The sequence below is a fragment of the Hyposmocoma kahamanoa genome, unplaced genomic scaffold, assembly GCF_003589595.1.
Source record: "Hyposmocoma kahamanoa isolate Upper Pololo Valley unplaced genomic scaffold, ASM358959v1 88, whole genome shotgun sequence".
Lineage (NCBI taxonomy): Eukaryota > Metazoa > Arthropoda > Insecta > Lepidoptera > Cosmopterigidae > Hyposmocoma > Hyposmocoma kahamanoa.
The window spans coordinates 16,272,835-16,293,603 of NW_020654466.1; the positions used below are offsets into that span (position 1 = coordinate 16,272,835).

Consider the following 20,769-nt stretch of genomic DNA (forward strand, 5'->3'; position numbering starts at 1 on the left):
GTGACAATTTCAAAACAAATTACATTTGTGGAAAGCTGGAGCCTAAATTGAATCTATGATTTGTATTTTAGGTTTCCAGGCCTCCCAACTCAGATTCAGTTAATTATAGTCGAAAAACATGACGCGTCGCGACGCTTCGACTCTGCGCCAGTGTGAGTTAAGCCTAAGTCATGTGAACTGATTATCACAATGCAAAAAGAAAATAGGAATTCGCCATTTTTGCTAAGTGGAAATACATATACATTATTTAGAAGAAATCGTTCGTGTTTTGTTTTTGGTACGTTGTTTTTCATGTTTTTCGGCATCGAGTATATAATTTTTTTCGGTAAGAAAACATCCCACGTCACGGATACAGTACTAAGGAGAAGACATGCATTACCCTACCGGGAAAACTAGCACCATTTGAAAGCGACGGGGCTTTCAAATGGCCGAAATGCTGAATGCATAGCTCTGAAAATACTCCTTATATAATAGTACTAACTTGTACACAGTATATTATGTTCACATGCTATTCAGAGGCTGCCTTGAAATGCTTCCGCAAGGTATGGATTTATGGTTAGCACTTCTACTTCAGTTTCTTATGTAACATATGTCTATTGAGTGGATGTGCTTTCAGAAAATGAACGTTGTCACTTTTCGCGCAATATCCTCGCATTTGAATTGTAAGAAATTGAGACATGGGGGAAGATAAAATAAAATTGTCGTCTCAATTTATCAAATTAATATTATTGTACCATAATCAGGATAATGTGAGACCTAGATTGTGGTAAGCAAAACAACGCGTGCGAAATCTGGCACATTCTTAGTATATCTGCGACGTCTCATCTCGACGACGTGTTAACAATTTTAAAAAAAGCTTTCCATAATTAGAATTTAAAAATATCTGGCGGTACTCCAATCCAGATTCAGTAAACAATGATGACGATTTTTATATGATTTTCTTTTTCACTATTTTTTTTCTTTGGCAGCTATTATTAGCTGTGTAAACATCCTAGAACACATTTATAAGATTATTTTTGATAAGCTTTTATCGTATATTTTTCCATGAATGCTGATAAATCGTGTGACTTGTAAGTATAGCGTTAATAGTATTAATATCTCTTAACATAGACTATAGTATCCGCATAGGTTTTACTGAATATATTTACGAGCTTGTTATTCCAACACATACAGAATTAGCTGAAAACGTGGAATAATAGTTTGCTTTGTTATCTAACCAAGTTAACCTTTTGCTTAGATTAAATCACCTTTCTACTACACAATATCTGTAGTGCAATAATAACGTAATAAAAATTCAGCTACTATAGTAGTTATAGATAAAAGATGTCAAATCTTGACCTTACAACGTTGGTATACAACATTTATTAAAGATTACATTTTAAGCTACTAACAAAAAGATGATGTTTTTTTAACCGCTGTACGTGGATAAGTAGTTGTCGTCTCAAAAAGTAAAGTAGCAGTACTTTTTGTATAGTGATTTTTTTTCTTGGACCAATGGAACTGACAATGTAACAATTGAGTACCAAAGGTCATACTGAGTGGATGTACCGCGTAGTTGAAGCGACCGAGATAAGAGGTCTGTGTCTCATAAAAATTTGGGCATAGTTCTCAACTCAATCTTAATGTCATGTCAAGCCAATGCCATTAAATCACAAAATTGTCGATATTATTGACATACAATTCGAAAGCAAATAACTAATGCATAGTGCGGTTTTTATTGCGTACCCAGGATCAAAATCTAATTTTGTTGCCATTAAGAGCCCTGCAATAAAATTACCGGATGTTGTATTAACCAAGAACTTTTGTTATGACCACATTGATAGACAAGCTACATTCTGACCTAATGATAAAGAAATACAACATCATCCATCATCGATATGATGATAGCTATCAAAAGTCAATTAATGGTTACTAAACCATTGGTATTGGTATTGGAATAGGCCATTCATCTACTAAGATGGATGGCCAATTCGCAAAATGGCTAATTACATGCCTTCCCTGCGCTAAAGTTGCTATGAAAATTCCGGAGCGGACGAATGTGTATGTACGTAACGCTATAATCGTTTGACGTAGTCGGGTAAAAAGAGGACAAACTTTGTAGTAGTCCGATGTGATCGTTTGATATTTTTACTCGATGTTTTTAACGCATTTCATACCAAAACAAATAAGTTAGATAAGTGGATCAGTATGCCGTCGCGGATCACTTCGCTTCGTGGCCAATGAATCACAATTGTCATATCTACAGCCTCCTAATACCTGGACACCGCTGCGGTGTGTGCTCGTACTTATGTATGTCAATTTACACAAACGTTAGTTTCAGTGTATGCACACCAGCACCGCTTAGCGGCCGTCGGAGCATACTCTATCACAGGTTTTAATATCACTATCATAACCAACACATTATGCGTGTCACTCGATGACATTACCTTAGAAAAAAAGGGTGTCACTGCTGGGCGCGGGTCTCATTTAACGAAAAGGTTTAGGTCATTATGTTGAGTTGGTTTGAGCACATAGAAAAGATGAATGAATGTAAATTAACGAAAGAAATATATAGAGCTAACGTGGAAGGCATCATTGAAAGAGGACGGCCACGGTGAACATTCTCGGATCAAATTGAGAGCTCTTAGTGAGTAAAATATGATGGCCTGTAAGAAGAAATTGATGAATGTAAGTAAAGCAAGAGAGGTTTATCAGGATCGTGCTAAATGGAGATCTATAGTCTCGTGTCTGCCCGAATCCAAGGGCGTGAGTATAAGTAAATTTAGTTCATTGTTCACCACTCCAACTGAAATCTTCTTCGACGTATAGGTTTTATCATAATGTTTCTCTTCACCTTTATGCTCAGGCCACACAGAGAGGCGGCCGCGGAAGCGTTCCGGGTAGGGTTCATATAATCTCGGACATTACAAAAATTCCCGCGCCCGGATCGCTTCCGCGGCCGCCTGTGTGTGGCCAGTGCAATAGCGCGAGGTTGGACATTCGTAAATGTACGGTAGTATAGGTACATACCGCCACAGAGATTTGAACCGTGAACCTCATAGGCTCGATTTATATTGCGGCGGAACGGAATGGAAGCGAATTTTTGTGACACTATTGTACATAGCATAATGAACTTTAACTGTGTAACGTACAAAACGAGCCAAAAGCTTCCGCGGAATGCGCGAGCGTTCTCGAGCATGACCTTAAAGTTCATTATGCTGTCTACAATACGTTACAAAAATTCGCTTGCATTCCGTTCCGCCGCAATATTAATTGAGATCCAAATTTCGACAATTTAGCACAATATTGTGATGAATGTCATTTGTAACGATAATCAGAGACGTAATATCTATTTTAAAAACTATGTATACAAAAACACGAGCGTCCGCTTTATTTGCAAATTGTTTGTCCACTTCGGGTCAAAGTACGAGGAGCAAGTCGCAACGAAAACGAAGTTGTGATTGTGACAGAGATTCAGTAATCTAACGAAACAGATACTGTACAATGTGGGCAAGTAAATTAAGTAAAGCGACGAATCAATAAGACTAATAAAGAATGACAAATTTTGTTGTTTTGCGTGCTTAGTGCGTATCTTTGATATCCATGTCCATGTTGCAGTAAGCGAAAAGAGGATATTCTCGAGAGTCAGGCTCAAAGCAGGATCGGAGTAGTTTTCAGACAGGAGAGTACAGAAAGTCAAGTGTGGCACAGAGCTGTATGAATTAACACCATAATATTTCGTAGCCACTTATGACTTAACCTTAATCTCAGTACAGAGTACTAAAAAAACCGACCTCAAAAATTCGTGGAATTACATCTATTTGCCAAGTTTCATTGAAATCGGTAACCGAAAAGTGCGCGCAACCGGATTCATCCCCTAGTTTGCCACCCTTAGAGATGGAATATTTTCTTGAAATTTAAATGGGACCAATACTGAGGTACCCTCTTTCGAACCAAAAAAGAGAATCATCAAAATCGGTTCACAAATTGCCGGAGATGTCGCGTAACATACATAAAAAAAAATACAGTCTAGCTGAGAACCTCCTTTTTTTAATTCGGTTAAAAAATTAGAGATAATCACTACTATTATTCCTAAAACTTGCCATTACTATTTTCAACAAAAATAAACAGTATAGCACTACCAAACGTAGGACGTCATAGATCCGGTATCAGTTTGATGTCATAAATCGATAATGTAACACTTTCTTTCTAGATTACTAAACTGCGTCTGTTGCTAATTAATCTGGCTCTCTCATTCGGGTTCAGGTGCCATAAAAATTCGTAATTGAAACGGTACGGAAATTCTGAACGTGGTCATCTTTTAATTTCATAGGAGTGAAAGAGACAACTGCTCAATAGGCAGTATTTTAGGACGTTAGAAAACTCGGCGATACAACAGTCATTCGTTTTGTACGGGGAACTTGCTCACCGATCAGCTAGTTCGCCGGATAAAGTAGTCAGGCGTTTTATTTCAGAAATGTATATTAAATTAATATAAGGCGTGATGAGATGATGAGAATGGCGTTTTATGGACTCTTCGTTACGGCCATGTTGTCAATAGATGAAATAATAATAATTGTTTATTTTCGGGCAAAAATCCTATTTTACATATACAATGTGGCATAATATAACAGTAATGATATTATACAAGAATAAAATGTACGAGTAAAATAAAATAAATTAGAGCAAAGTAATAAGGTATGACCCATACAGGTCTTCGTGTAATCTATTTCCTGTTTGCGTCGCGGTGTGGTTGGAACGCCAGTACTTAAAAATTGGTCCAGACATATCTGCGGAACTAGCTCTCAGTATGCCGTTATCAGAACAACGCAATCTGTCACAAAAGGAAGCAATACGTGCCCTGACAACAGCAAAGATGTCAGGTAATCCTTTCTCGGCGAACATGTTCGATGCACTGCAGTAGCGTGGTAACTTTATAAGAATGCGGAAAGCGTCATTGCATTGCACTCTTAGAGTACTCAGGCTCGCTCTTTTGAAGTTAACCCACAATTGGCAGGTGTAAAAGCACTGGCAATAAGCCTGGAAAAGCGAACTTCACCTCTTTACTACATGTCGCGAATCTTCTGGCGAGCGTGTTACTCCGAATCAGTGTTGGGCAAAATTTAATTGTTCTGGCAATTAAAGATTGACAATTGATTAATTGTCAATTGCGAAACAGCAATTAACGATTGATCAATTGTTAGTTGCGAGAACCGCAATTAACAATTAATCAATTGTTAATTGCGGTTCTCGTAACTAACAATTGATCAATCGTTAATCGCAAATATCTACAATTAACAATTAATCAATTTTCAATCTTTTCAATGTTTTTGATTAACAATTAACAATTAAAACTGACAATTATGATAAATTTATAGGGCATATGGGGGTGAGTTAGGGCGTTGGTTGTGGTGGCCTGTTGGGGGCCTGCTGGGGACAGGTTAGGGGGCCGGTTGGGGGCCCGGTTGGGGGCCCCGGTTGGGGGCCCCGGTTGGGAACCCCGCTTGGGGGCCCCGGTTGGGGTCCCCGGCTGGAGGCCCGGCTGGGGGCCCCGGTTGGTGGCCACCCAACCGGGGCCCCCAAGCGGGGTTCTCAACCGGGGCCCCCAACCGGCCGGAATTGATTTTAATTGCAATTAAAATCAATTCAATTGAAATCAATAGCAATTAAAATCAATTGCAATTGAACTGATTTTTTAATCTAATTGAATTATTGATTGAAATTTAATTGATTAACGCCCAAAACACTGCTCCGAATTAGATATTAAAAACCGAAATTAGATATTAAATATTCTAATTAACTTGCTACCCTTTAAATATTGTCAAAGGCCTACCTGTCACTAAGGACGTTCCTGTCGTGTCCCGGAGGTGGCAGACTGAGCTGATAGGGAGTGTTGAAGTAATGCTGCTGTTCATGTGAGCGGTGCACCACTCGTCCAGAACGTACAACCATGTAACCGCTGTCGCCGATGTTAGCTGCCCGCATTACGCTCTCGCTCCGGTCTAAGATCATTACGCACGCTGTGCTACTTCCTGCGTGTGAAATAAAACGATTTCTGTTAAAAACGTATTACCAGTATATTACCAAGTCATATATTTGACGAGGGTATGCACTGTATTGACGTTTGTTGGTGAGATATTATTTGTAAATTCATTAATCCTTGTGTTTTAAGGTTTAATATGTTGCTTAGCAACGGCTAAATTGGAAGCCAGTCCGAGTAGGTACTAAATGAAATATTAGATCTTATACAAATACAGCGAATGGCTTTCGAAATATATAGTATTTTATTACATCTTTCTCTGAACTTCAGACTGTCTTGCAAGTTAGGTATTAATGCTTCTGTACTTTGTTCACAGAATACCTAAAGGGCGCCTTCAAATTAGACGATTTCAGTCATTTTTAATTCACTACTTGGGAATGTAAACGCGGCGCGCGTGTGACACGATACAGGCGCCACTGCAGCGCTTCTATGAGCGTCTAACTTCCATCTCTATGCTGACGATCTGCAAGTCTACCGTAGTTTTAAAACTTCCGAAGTCGTTGCAGCCGTTGAAGCAGTTAACGCTGATTTAAGTAACATCGCTCATTGTTGTGTCTTTGGGCTTGTTGGTTAATCCCAAAAGGTTGCAGGCCATGATTGTGGGAAGTGAGCATATACGTGGCTCTTGGGATATTGGTTCTGTCGCCTGTCAACGCCTATTGACTACACTTCTACTGCTACTAATCTTGGTCTGCTTGTCGATTGTAATTTAACTTGGACTCCAGACATTAATGAAGTCAGCCGAAAAGTCCATATCTGGACTCGCTTAAGCGCCTCCAAAACATTTTGCCTTTAAAATCCAAGATCTGTTTAGCTCAATCTCTTATTATAGGTACCCTTCCGAGAATAGTCTTCGGTACTGAGGAACTGCTAAATAAGCTTGAACGGTTGCAAAATCTGTGTACAAGGTTCATCTTTGGCCTTCGCAAAATATGATCGAATTGCAGTGTCGCACTGTAGGAATAGTAACCTCTCGAATACATATTATGTAGTCGAAGTAGTTTTCTGTCAGTGTAGTGGACCTATGTACGAATGTTTGTGTTGTCGAAGCAGTGTTTTGTCGAAGTACTGTCGAGTCGTAATAGTGTTTGTCGAAATTAAGTATGACAGTCGATTTTTTTAAAAATAACAAGCAGCAGGCCCTTTAAAAATAACAATTTTGTTACAACTAAAATAGACTACAGAATTTCGTAGCATTTTTTACCTAAAATTTGTATGTTAATAAACGTCCATTTTATTATATATATAAGATTTTAAATTTCATATCTGTTAATTCTTCGACGTAGTATAAAAACATCTGTCCAAACTTTGCGTTCGTTTGAACAATAGGATTAGTAGGACTCAACCCGTAATTTCTTTTGTGTAGAATAAGATAAAACGGTTGTACGTCAAGTCATTTATTCCTGGGCAAAAAGATAATTATTCTAGACAGTTCATTTGCCAGTTGTTGTAGTACCTACTATTAAGACTGTTTTTCAATATAGTTCCTTTTAGTCACTAGTACTTAAAGGAATAGCACCTTCAGCGCTACTTGCTCATAGATCAACTGCTCCATTGAAACGTATAGACATAAATACGATGATGATTCTAAATATAGCGTATTGTTGACACTTTAGAAGATAATAATCGTGAAACTAAGTGTTATTTATTACCTTTCCTTTGATATTTAATTCGCTGGTTTGTTACTTATCTTTTTTATCGATTATTATCTTTCATTGTTAATACGCACTTCCGTCAGTATGATATTTGTAAACAATTGATCCATTAATCACCTCAATTGTGGGGTGTGCTGGGATTGATGTCAAAAAACGGTCATACTGGTACAAGCGTAGAGCGCAACGCCGACGGGTAAAATATACTATGATCGAGCGATCGTTAGGTAGTGGAAACTGATCTGATCACGATATCAGCTTCATTTGCTATAATATAGCAGCTATATAGTGTTTGTCTTTGTCGCATCCGATCACGCGATCTTTGCTGATTAAGATACGCTTTACGTTTTATTCCACTTTGAACATGGATTATTATAACTGCCCCTGTGGCCGAACGGTTACCATGCTGGACTGCCATGCAAAGGTCCCGAGTTGACTCCCGGGACAGAAATATTCGTATGGCCTACATTTATTTATCTCGTGACTTCGGGTGTAATTTGTGGTTGTCTATGTGTGTGTACATGGCACCTCCGATATAGGGTTTTGAGTGTGTGCGTTATATAATATAAATTATAATATTACCGTAAAATGATAACTTTCATTTTCTTGTTTTAAAATAATCCATTTGCATGATCAGAATAGAATAAAACAGCAAGCACGTCTTAGGGTCGTATTCCAGAACTCTACTCAATACTCAAGTCAGGACTTCAGTATTGCAGTGAGCTTTGAAATTCATACTCAAGTCCTTGTCATTAGGGTCGTATTTCGAGTACTTGAAATCATACTCAAGTCAGCTCAAATCCTGACTTGAGCATTGAGTAGAGTTCTAGAATACGACTCTTAAGTCAATTATCGTGGGATAGGATGCGACAAAAATAAACATTATTATAGTAGATGAAACTGACATCGCGATCAGAATATACTTGCCCGACGCGATGAAAATTATTAAGTTCCCGGTAAAGTAAACGCGGAAGTTTATCCGTATCAGTTGTTTAGAGTGTTTAAAACATATTTCTTTTTGGATAATCATAATTTTATATGCCTTCAAAATATTATTTGATTTAATATTTAAATTGTGTTCTTTTATCTGTGTGCTTTGACAAAAGTAAAGCCTTTTTCAAGCATGCCCTCTATGTTACAAAGTACAAAAACAATGATCTAGACTCTCTGATACCGTTTCAGTGCAACAAAATCCCGAACTAAATATAAAAAAGTTAATTTCCTAAATTGTCTAAAGGCAAACAACGTATCACACTAGTAGGCCACCGAGGTCTTTATCATTTTTATTGTCTTCGAATGAAGGAAAGTCTGCTTGAGTCACACGTACTGCATTAACGTCACGCTTTATAAATTAGAACATGAGCATCATGATATTAACTTTTTGTGTACATTTATACACAATAAAGGTTTTAATTTAAAATGGGAATTGAAAGAAAACTACCTACGCCGTCTTTAACTGTTACAGGAAAAAGGGGAAGATGTTGGCCATCGATCGTTGAAACTATTGTCGGTCATCGTATCCAATACTCTAAATTAAGGTTGACTTTGTACTCTCATGACACGTGACTATGCGGCGCGATTTACGTTCTGTTTCATGACGTACTTACTGCTTGGTACAAAGTCAACTTTAAGAGTACTAATAGGCCATGCCGCCGCGATAGGCTTACCGTAGTTTTCGAAAATGTTCATTAATTTAATGCGTTGCTAAAAATTAATTACTGTCTTTAAATTTTTGTTGAATTGATATTCAATAATTTTTATGTGAAATTATTCCACTAGTTTGTATAAGTATTAATATAAACACCGAACACTCAGAAAGTTCCTTCGATCCGGCCGGATTCGAACCGACGTCTTCTAGCATACCGTGCCAGACGCTATACCAACTAAGCCACGGAACGAACCAGCGGACCTCACGAATTTGTCTATGTGCTTGAGTCGTATCTTTGAATTCGGTTTTTCAACGACTTTTTAGCCGTAGCGCCATCTATGAGAAATCTAGGATATTTCGTCACCCAGTTAGATATACCTTTACAGCTACCAGCCCCGGCTAGAGATGTCGCTATTCATTGTATTTAAATTTTTGTTGAATTGATACTCAATTATTTGAATATGAAATTAGTCCACTAGTTTGTGTTCATGTTTATTAATTATTTATTGTTCCTAAGATTGCTTTTCTAAATGTTCTCTTGTTTTAATAAATTCCCACACAGTTGGAAAATTAGTGTCAGTTTCTAGATCGCATCTACTGAATGTTTTGATTTTTTATTAGTTGATACCATCACCTTACTTTCCCAAACTCGCATTTTTTTTTATAATATCAGGTGACGGTACGAAACAGCAGTGCGCCTGCTGGTAAGCTACACGCTTGTCCGCAACAGTTGCAGTACCCCTCAGAACTTTAAATCGCAAAGTTCTGAGGGGCACTGCCACTGCGCCCGTCACTCTGAGACTTAAGTTAACAAGGCCCATGTTTCTGTAATTTCACCAGAACCCTTAACCCTTTAAAACCGGAACTCAGTAATGCTGACATTACTGCGTGGCGGCAGAAATAGATAAGGTGGCAGTACAACACTGGACGAACCTGAACGACCTCTTTCACAAGGAGCTCTACTGCTACTAAAGCACAAAGTTACTGATATGCAAATAATGAATTGTAAATACAAATTTTGCAGGCTGATTTCACATCACATTTCCTTCATATTTACACATGCTATTACCTATTCTTAAAGTATTATATTCATAAATGCATCCAAATTAACATCCTCGATAAGAAATTTAAAATAAATAGAAAGTTCTGCCATCTCCTGAATAATCACTCTTTATAAGAACGAGTTTGAAAAAGTAAGGCGTCGATATCCGATTCAAGATAATATTATGTGCGGAATTGATAATGTAAAATACAAGACCAACTCTACACATAATTGAACAGCTCTCTCCGATCCCTTATCTAATTAAAATGACAATCAAGAAAATAAAAGGAAAAACAAGTATGTCAGATAAATCTGTGACTCAGCTACAGATAACTAATAAGTGTGCAACCCTTGCTAATACCTGCCTTAACACGTTATGGTTAATAATAATAACACGCTTAAAACTTATAAAATAAATACACACGTAAAGGAAAATGGAATATTAGAATTATAAGTAAAAATAAAATAAAATATTCAAGAAAACTATAACATAGCCATAAATTATAAGAAACCAGCATCCCAGGATTGTTTGTCAATATAGCCATAATATACAAATAGCAATTGAATAATATTATAAAAGCATTGTTTTGTAAATTATTTCATTATTCATTTATACAAATGAAAAACAAAACATCATCATAATAACTAATCATTCAGATAAAATAAAACATTATTGTTATCTGGGACATATAAAGGCGCGTTTATTCCACACGAATTTCATCTAACTGTCATGGCATACTCTCAGTACAGAGTACTAAAAAGCCGACCTCAAAAATACATGAAATTACATCTATTTGCCAAATTTTATTGAAATCGGTTACCGGAAAGTGTGCAAACCCGGATTCATCCCCTAGTTCGCCACTATATGGAACTTGACACAGGAGATAATAAAAATCGGTTCTCACTACTCTTAGTATATTGAGAGAGAAAGACGCCTTGAATTGGAGAATAGCAAAATCAATCATTAAAATAATTGCTCCTTCTAATAAAATTTAGACGCTATTTATAAAAATTAATCTTCATGCGTGAACAGCCACCCTTAGGTGGTGAGGTGATGAGGTGATGAGGTGGGTGAATGGGACCACTATGGAGGTACCCTCTTTACAACAAAAAAGAATCCTCAAATTCGGTTCACAAATACCGGAGTTATCGCGTAACATACATACAGTCCAATTGAGAACCTCCTCCTTTTTTGAAGTCGGTTAAAAATACGCTTCATTCATTTAGCTTTTACGTCTTAACCTAAATGAGCATCTCGGGCGCGCAAGCGAGTCTAGCTTGTCTTTGGGCCACGCAGCGTCCGCGGGGTTACCGCGCGGCGACCGCGTGGTAGTATTATTCCAAGGAATTTAAATGTTGTTGCCTAGTAAATAGAACTCGTATTTGCCTTTAATATTCGTGAAAGCGCGGTAACTGGGCGGTTGCAGCGCGATAACTTTCGCGTCGTGTAACTGGGCCCTAAACTCAAACACACTGATGAATGCATAACAAAAAGAAATATGTAATTGGCATTTTTTTCCCGATAATTGTTATTTTTGATTATCTTAAAAAATACCATTAATAAATTTCATGTGATTGCATGTCTTGTTACAATATAGCCTAGGAAACATAAACAGCTTATATGGAATGCAAAAATAGCTAATAAATAGATAAAGGCTTAAAGAAGATGATAAATTCAATGTGGATTCTTGTCACACTAGATAATTTTAAAGAAACATTTTTTTCAGTGAAACATAAATTGATGTTTAACACATAAAAGTATATATCAAAAGTTAATTTTAGTGCCACCATTCCAAAGTCCAAAATTACTTATCAGCAACTAAGAACATATCAAAAAAGTGTCTCACCCAGTATAGGTTTTTTGTGCTCTAAAAGCTCATAATAGGACTTGGCCAGCAGGTCCCCGGGCTCTGAAAGTTTGAAGTGACCCATCCGCACCAGCCTCTCGCAAGTCCTCATGAGATACGAGGAGAATTCGCCCGGATCAATGCCGTACGCACGCCACCCACCAACTCCATCTGCGACTCCTGGTGAAAAACATACATTGTTCACAAACAAATTTATAAATAAAAAGGTAAATATGTCCTTTTGGTGACCAGATAATAAAGTATTGGTTTTCATAAAATACATGCCATATCAACTCACTACAGTCAAACATTTATCAAATATTAATTGAAAATATACTCATCACTACTATGACCATTAACTGAACTATTATGATCACGACTAACTACAGTTTGGAGCCAAGGCCAACAGCATTAAAGAACTGAAGGACTTTCCTAGCTCTGATAGTTTTTATGTGACCTAAGCCTCAGTGTTAGCCTACCCATTATGGAACTTCGTACGCCCATTAGAAGGCAGAGTGCTGCCTTCTAATGAGCGTACTGCCTTCTTCTCTTCTCCTCTCCTCTTCTTCTTCTTTTACAGTTTCATCCGCCTTATGGCAAAATCTACATTCTCTGTTTTCTCTCTTTTGACATATACACTACATTTAACATTTGACATTGCTTGTTCAAGCCACAAGACCTTTAGTCTGCAGCTACACGTCTTGGGAGACGTGTGTGCTCTCATTCAGCAGAGTGAGCTTTGCCAGGTTGTGTACCATCCCTATGGCCTAAAGAGCTCAAGACGAATGAAGGCCTCCCGAGCACCAGCCTTTGCCAGATCATCTGCTGCCTCATTACCCTCGACGTCAGTGATCTGGAACCCATTGCAGGGCCACATTATTGTTTTCCCCGAGAGTATTCAGTATAGTTATACAGTTCTCTACAGTCCTTGAAGTTTGGGTGACTGAGGATAGTGTATGACGAGCAGCTTGACTATCTGAGTTTATGGATGGCATGTAAAGCTAGGTTGCTTTAGTTATACAAACAAATGGCATGAATCATTTACTTTATAAGCTGCCAACAATCCCTAATTAAGTTACACACCATCTTACATAATTTTAAGACTCAATAACTGAAAGTGGGCCATCACTGTGTTCCATATATATATATATATATATATATATATATATATATATATATGCAATGTTCCATATATATAAATGCTATGCATATTTATGCAATTATTAGCTTCATAGAAGAACTTCTATTATTACATTTGTAATATGTTTTACTTCTAGTATGTTTTTTATTCTTTACTTGTTATAGTTACCTATATAAGATATTATGTACCAAAAATAGCTTTAAATGTTAAATATGGGATATAACGTAATGCCGCCGCCGTTAGTTTAAAGTGAGTATGTGACAAAAACTAAAAACCGAGAAAACATTGTTCAAAGAGATTGGCCAATTCTTTTACTGATCACGGCAGTATACAGAACAAAATTTTGGAAAAAATGTCAAATGCATCCTTTTAACTAACAGCAGCAGAATGATACAAATGCAAAATTAAGTAATTGAAAATGTGATTTTATGTGACTAATTCTGGCATAGTATCAACAACACAATAAAGATACAAAAATTTTCAAATTCTTATTGAAAAATATACCTAACCTAGTGTTATTTTATAGTCCAAAAAATAATAAAACCTGTGAATATGATAGCTTTACATGTACATTAATGCAAATGTTAAGGAGTATAGAGCAAAAAGACTAGTTACATCGATATAGAATAAGGTTCAACACACACTGACGCAGAGTTTTTTTGAGTTTTTCGCCTACAGCATATTCATCTCTATTTTCCGATTATTAAGGTACAAGTTTGCGTTATACAAATGTGGGATCAAACGGCGACGACGCGCGTCGACGTTTGGTTGCAGGCGAACGGCTTCGCGCGTTACTTGAGCGCAGTGAGGCGTCAGACGCCGACCGTACTGTGATCCGGGAGCACTAATGCGAGCGTCGTCGCACGTCGCCAGGCGTTGTAGTTCAAAGACAGGTCCCAGTAGATGGTGGACAATATGAGGGTCCGTACTCAGCAGTGGGTGAAATTAGGTTGATGATGACTCCAAACACAAATTAATCAATCACTGTATTGGTTGTTCATATAGTAGTTATTGTTTTACAAGTTTTACCAGCTGTTGGGTGTGATATGGCAACAGAATAAAATGGTAATTCTCAAACTAATGTTCACTACCTAATTTCTGTGGCAATTTTTATATTTAAATATTCAAGTATATTATCATGTAATTATTCAATAATATTTCACTATACAGTACTCAAATATTAAATAGTATTTCACGATAAAAAAATTTAACACTTAAATAATAAAATTTGCACAGAAATTAGGTAGTGAACACTACTCCAGGAATAGCCAAAAATTTACTTACAAATTGAGCCCATGAGCAGGTAAAATCAATAAAAATCAAATACAATTAAACGCAAACAATTAAGAACTTAATCATCATAATCATCCATTCTACAATGTACTTTTTTTCTTATTTCTCTTGGCTTTTCACAGTAAGTGTTTAAGCCACTTACAAAGTGTTTTGATCAACTTGTTTTTAAAACGAGGAAACTTTTATAATATCATGGAATGTAACCTGGAAACGGAATTTAAAAGTTGGAGGAAAAGTGAAAATGAAATGAAATGAATTATGAGATGTAAATAAACATAGTATAAATATAGAATAAATATTATATTATTACAGCAGTTAATTTTTTATATTATACTTAAGTAATTCCCAAGTGCAAGTTTTTTTTAAAGAATTGTTGGCCTAAGGAAATATGTCTCTCACAAAATCAATTTTTATGTCAAATAACAGGAGGTAGTGGTGGTGCTACCTACTAAAGCTGTTCAGACAGAAATTACCGTATTTTCACTCACCAATAACATCCGCATTGCTGAAGTTAGTGGAGAACCATGCGTCGTCCCCGAACTGTCCTTTCCGTGTTCTTCCATTAGCAATGTCTTTGGGAAATCCACATACTACAGACACTAAATAAGGATGTTTCTTACAAACATTGAACTCAGTAGCACTGGAGAAATTAGCGAGTCCATTTCTTATAGCACGTGATAGCACTCTGCCTGTCCAGAATATAGACTGCATCATTCATTAGTTGTTTTGTACTTTGACACCAGCCATTCACAATCGCACAATTGGTATCGACTCCATCATTATGAAATCCATACACACGAAACACAGATTTAGTCTATACCACAGTGATTTTTAGCAATATACAAAGAGACGTATTTTTTGGATTACATTGGTCTCGTGACTACACAACGACACAACCATTTAACCAAGAATGAAATGAAATGAATGACAGCAGCTCGTCACAATCGCTCACTGCGCACACAACCTCTCAGTTCTTTCACTCGCGCATGTTTAAAAAAAAAACCTGCACGGGGTTGTCGCTACGTAATTCGATTCACTTCTTTGGCCTTTGGAATCGCAAAATGCTCACCTTATATTGGTTTCGTTTGCGAATGAAGTGAATAGCGAAACGAAAACGAACAACACTTTTCTGTCGACATCTAATTTCATGACTAGCAACATTTATCATCTTGTGTGTTTTTCACTTCAGCTGATTGGTGAAGAGGGGTAGTGTTACTCCCAACAAAAATACAACGTCACGACTTTTGTCTCTAGGCGTAGTTTGTTTCTCAATAAAAATTGTGATTCTTTATCTTTATTTAACAACGTGGTATTGTTCAATTTAATTGTTTCGAATAGTTTAGATACCTATTATTGTCATTATATTTATTACAATAATCGTGCTGTGCACTATATTGGATATTGATCCATAAACAACGAGTTCAATAGTCTGACGTTTCAATTTCATAGATTCACGGAATAGGGAAGGCGTTGTAGAAGAAAGCTCATCTTCCGATACTTTTGATGACGGCCGCTAATTGATTTATTGGAGCCCATTTACCAACTTCTCAGTGTCTAGAGTAGTGTAAATACTCTGGAGGTGGTTTCTTGTTGGAAAGTGTAAAGAAAAGGCTTAAAACTGGTGTTCGACAAGTCACTTGGCAATATGCCTGCCGTGAGGGGAGATGGAATGCGAGGACTCGCAGTCTTCATATCAGACATACGAAACTGTAAAAGTAAAGAAGCGGAGATAAAAAGAATTAATAAGGAGTTAGCCAACATAAGAAGTAAGTTCAAAGGTGATAAAACACTGGATGGTTATCAGAAGAAAAAGTATGTCTGTAAACTTCTTTTTATCTTCTTGCTGGGTCACGACATCGACTTTGGTCATATGGAGGCAGTCAACCTCCTGTCCTCTAACAAGTACTCTGAGAAACAGATAGGATATCTGTTCATTTCTGTGCTGGTGAACACCAACAGTGACTTGATCAAGCTGATCATTCAGAGCATCAAGAACGACTTGCAGTCACGCAACCCTATCCACGTCAACCTTGCACTGCAATGTATTGCCAATATTGGTAGTAAGGACATGGCTGAAGCCTTTGGCACAGAGATCCCTAAACTCTTAGTGTCTGGAGATACTATGGATGTGGTGAAGCAGTCTGCTGCTCTCTGTCTTCTGAGACTATTCCGTAAGTCTCCCGAAATCATTCCTGGAGGAGAATGGACTTCTAGAATTATTCATCTGCTGAATGACCCACACATGGGAGTGGTAACTGCTGCAACATCACTCATAGATGCATTAGTAAAGAAAAATCCAGAAGAATACAAGGGATGTGTTACACTTGCTGTTGCCAGACTGAGCAGAATTGTGACTGCTAGCTATACAGATCTGCAGGATTACACTTACTACTTTGTGCCTGCTCCCTGGCTCTCTGTGAAACTTTTGCGTCTGCTACAGAACTATAATCCTCCATCAGAGGAGCCTGGTGTAAGGGGCCGTTTGTCAGAATGTTTGGAAACAATTTTCAATAAAGCTCAAGAACCGCCCAAATCTAAGAAAGTACAACATTCAAATGCTAAAAATGCTGTCCTGTTCGAGGCTATAAGTCTCATTATTCACAATGACAGTGAGCCTAATTTATTAGTGCGTGCATGTAATCAACTGGGCCAGTTTTTGAGTAACAGGGAAACTAACTTGAGATACTTGGCTCTTGAGTCTATGTGTCATCTTGCTAACTCTGAATTTTCACATGAAGCTGTTAAAAAGCATCAAGAAGTTGTGATTCTTTCTATGAAAATGGAAAAAGATGTATCAGTGAGGCAGCAAGCAGTTGACTTATTATATGCTATGTGTGATAAAACAAATGCAGAAGAGATTGTTCAAGAAATGTTGGCCTACCTGGAAACTGCAGATTACTCTATAAGAGAAGAAATGGTGTTGAAAGTGGCTATTTTGGCTGAGAAATATGCTACTGATTTTACCTGGTATGTTGATGTTATTCTTAATCTCATAAGAATTGCAGGAGACTATGTTTCAGAGGAAGTATGGTATAGAGTCATCCAAATTGTTATCAACAGAGAAGAAGTTCAAGGCTATGCAGCTAAAACAGTTTTTGAGGCCCTTCAAGCACCTACCTGTCATGAGAATATGGTAAAAGTGGGTGGATACATACTTGGAGAGTTTGGTAATCTCATTGCAGGAGATACTAGATCTTCACCCCAGGTTCAATTCGAGCTGCTCCATTCCAAGTATCATTTATGCTCTGCTGCTACCAGAGCTCTTCTTCTTTCCACTTACATTAAGCTTGTGAATCTATTTCCTGAAATAAAAAATCGTGTTCAAGAAGTATTCCGTGCTGACTCAAACCTGCGCTCTGCTGATGTAGAACTGCAACAGAGAGCTTCTGAGTATTTACAACTAAGCATTGTAGCCAGTTCTGATGTTCTGGCAACTGTTCTGGAAGAAATGCCAGCATTCCCAGAAAGGGAATCATCTATCCTTGCTGTGTTGAAAAAGAAGAAGCCTGGGCGAATACCTGATGATATCAGAGAATCAAAGAGCCCACAACCTACTGCATCTACAACTGCTGCTACATCTCACACTGTAAATAATACCAATAGTTCCAGTGCAGACTTACTAGGTTTGGCAACACCTCCAGGCAATGCTGTCCCTCCAACTGGTAACGGATTGCTTGATGTTCTGGGAGATTTATACACGACTCCAAAAATAAGTCCAAACACTGTGCAGCAAAATAACGCTAAGAAATTCGTGTTTAAAAATAATGGAGTTCTTTTTGAGAATGAATTGATCCAAATTGGTGTTAAGAGTGAGTATAGGCAAAATTTGGGACGAATTGGGTTATTCTATGGCAATAAGACACAATTTCCAATCCAAACTGTCCGTCCTGAATTACATTGGACAGATCTGCATAAACTTAATGTGCAGATGAAACCAATGGAGCCAGTTTTAGAAGCTGGTGCTCAGATTCAGCAAATGTTGACTGCTGAATGCATTGAAGATTTTGCAGATGCTCCAAGTATGTCAGTCTCTTTTGTTTATAACAATGTACCTCAGAAAATAACTATGAAGCTTCCTCTTACACTGAATAAATTCTTTGAACCCACGGAAATGAACGCAGAATCTTTCTTTGCGAGATGGAAGAACTTAGGTGGAGAGCAACAAAGGGCACAAAAAATATTTAAGGCTCAGGGCGCTATTGATTTGTCAGCAACGCGCACGAAGCTTGCCGGCTTTGGTATGCAGCTATTAGATGGTATTGACCCGAACCCTGACAACTTTGTATGTGCTGGTATTGTACACACAAGAGTCCAACAAGTAGGATGTCTCATGAGACTGGAACCCAACAAACAAGCTCAAATGTTTAGACTTACAGTAAGGTCTAGCAAAGAAACTGTCTCACAAGAAATTTGCAATCTGCTGGCAGATCAGTTTTAATATGTAAGAAATTGACCACTTAACATGAACAACACGATAAGACATATACCTAGAAGTTCACAGTTACAGAATATAGAATTGCTATAATGGCCTGTTAGTAGTTTTTGATTCTATCACTTGTGAACTTTGCACTAATTCGGGATGGAATGAAAATGTTATCCTGTGTACATTTTTGAATTATTTTGTTGCTAAATAGAATAGGACATTATTAATATATTTTAGTTCAAAATATTCATACATTGGGCAGTCAAAAGACTCTAAAACTCAAGTTTAAGTTTGTTCAAGTGGATTTTGTATAAAGTATATAAGAGATCTGCTATCGCCCATTTTGTAAATCATAATCACTTCCATCAAGAGTTAATTTTAACTGAATGCTTATATATTTATTTATCTACTATGTTTTGTATATATTTTTTATATTTTGTAAATTAAAATCCCAAAGTTTCAGTTAATTTGAAAGTATATTTTCTTTATCACGTTTTTGTAAGATATTTAAAATGTGGAATTAAATATACCAAAATATGGCTTTATTTGTATGTATATAGGTTTATTTGAAAACTTTGGAATCATATCTTCACAAAACTTTCAATTTTTAGAAGTGTTGAAGCAGTCTTCTTTTTCTATTGCTAAAATGTATAGAATATGATCATACCAAAGCAAATCATTTGGCTGTTGAATGTCACCCTTTACATATGAAATAATTCAATTGGAATAACTAGTTTAAAAAGCGCAAAAGTTAAAATTAAGTACTGTAAGGGTAATTGGACAATTTAGCGTGCCAGTGGGCTTAGTCATTTGAGGATATCATTGGGCGTTATCTGTTTGCAACTAAACAGACTTTTATACAGTAATGTTTGAACAAAAGCATGAGATATATATTATTTTTCGTAATCCCGTCTTGCATAAATCAGTGAATGAAGCATTGGCGCTGTTAACATACTATTAAGTTTTCTGTAATGTTCCTGTTAATAATTAAATTATTGTAATTGATTCGATTATTATTTAACCAATGAGAGATGGAACTAGGAAATTATCATTTACGACTCTCAGATGAAGTAATTATTTTATGAACTGAATGTAGTCTCGTATTTCGCAGACATTCCTGTGTAAGTATCAAACTTATTTTTGTAAACTTTAATTATGTGAAACCGAAATTATGAAGAATGTATTGTCCACAGCCATGTATGAGATATATTAGTAATAATAATTTATCCCAGTCTAATGATTTTGGTATTGGAAAGTAGCTTGTAAAAGTTGATTTGGAGGGAAGGAGACCTTGTGTAACTAGTTATCTTCATTGAATGTACTCATGTATGTTATAGAGATTAATTAATCAAAAACAATAATACTTTGATGTGTGCTCTTGAGTTTATAGGAATCTCACACACTAGACGATTTATTTTCATAATCTATTATGAAATTATTTAGAACATAGATCTAGGCAAATTAGTATTATGGTACTGGACATAAAATGTTGTTATAAATTTATCAGTAGCATGCTAAAGCTTTGTTTGCATGGTAGGATTGTTAAGAGAAAAGTAATAATAAAAAATTAATATATCACACTGTTTCACATTAATGTTTCATCTTGTTATAATGTGGTATAGCTTATATGTATATTATGAAAGTTATGTGGAAGCAAAGTATACATGCTTATTTGATACATGTACACATTGTGTATTGTGTGTG

General features: G+C 36.8%; 2 protein-coding genes across 2 annotated transcripts in view; one reads left to right on the top strand and one right to left on the bottom strand.

The window, feature by feature from the left end:
- LOC113235613 (protein phosphatase PTC7 homolog) overlaps positions 1–15,639 on the bottom strand; it is a 26,588-nt gene extending 10,949 nt beyond the window's left edge. Inside the window, exons 1-3 of the mRNA XM_026471383.1 lie at positions 15,131–15,639; positions 12,209–12,388; positions 5,813–6,011 (exon numbers count right to left, since the gene is read on the bottom strand). Coding sequence (XP_026327168.1) covers positions 5,813–6,011; positions 12,209–12,388; positions 15,131–15,356 — 605 coding nt within the window. The 5' untranslated portion in view covers positions 15,357–15,639. The remainder of the gene's footprint in view (positions 1–5,812; positions 6,012–12,208; positions 12,389–15,130) is intronic.
- A 423-nt stretch (positions 15,640–16,062) lies between these two features.
- On the top strand, positions 16,063–20,555 carry LOC113235790 (AP-2 complex subunit alpha). Its single transcript, XM_026471693.1, has one exon. The coding sequence runs from the start codon at positions 16,288–16,290 to the stop codon at positions 19,078–19,080; it is 2,793 nt and encodes a 930-aa protein (XP_026327478.1). The 5' UTR covers positions 16,063–16,287; the 3' UTR covers positions 19,081–20,555.
- The last annotated feature ends 214 nt before the right edge of the window (positions 20,556–20,769 follow it).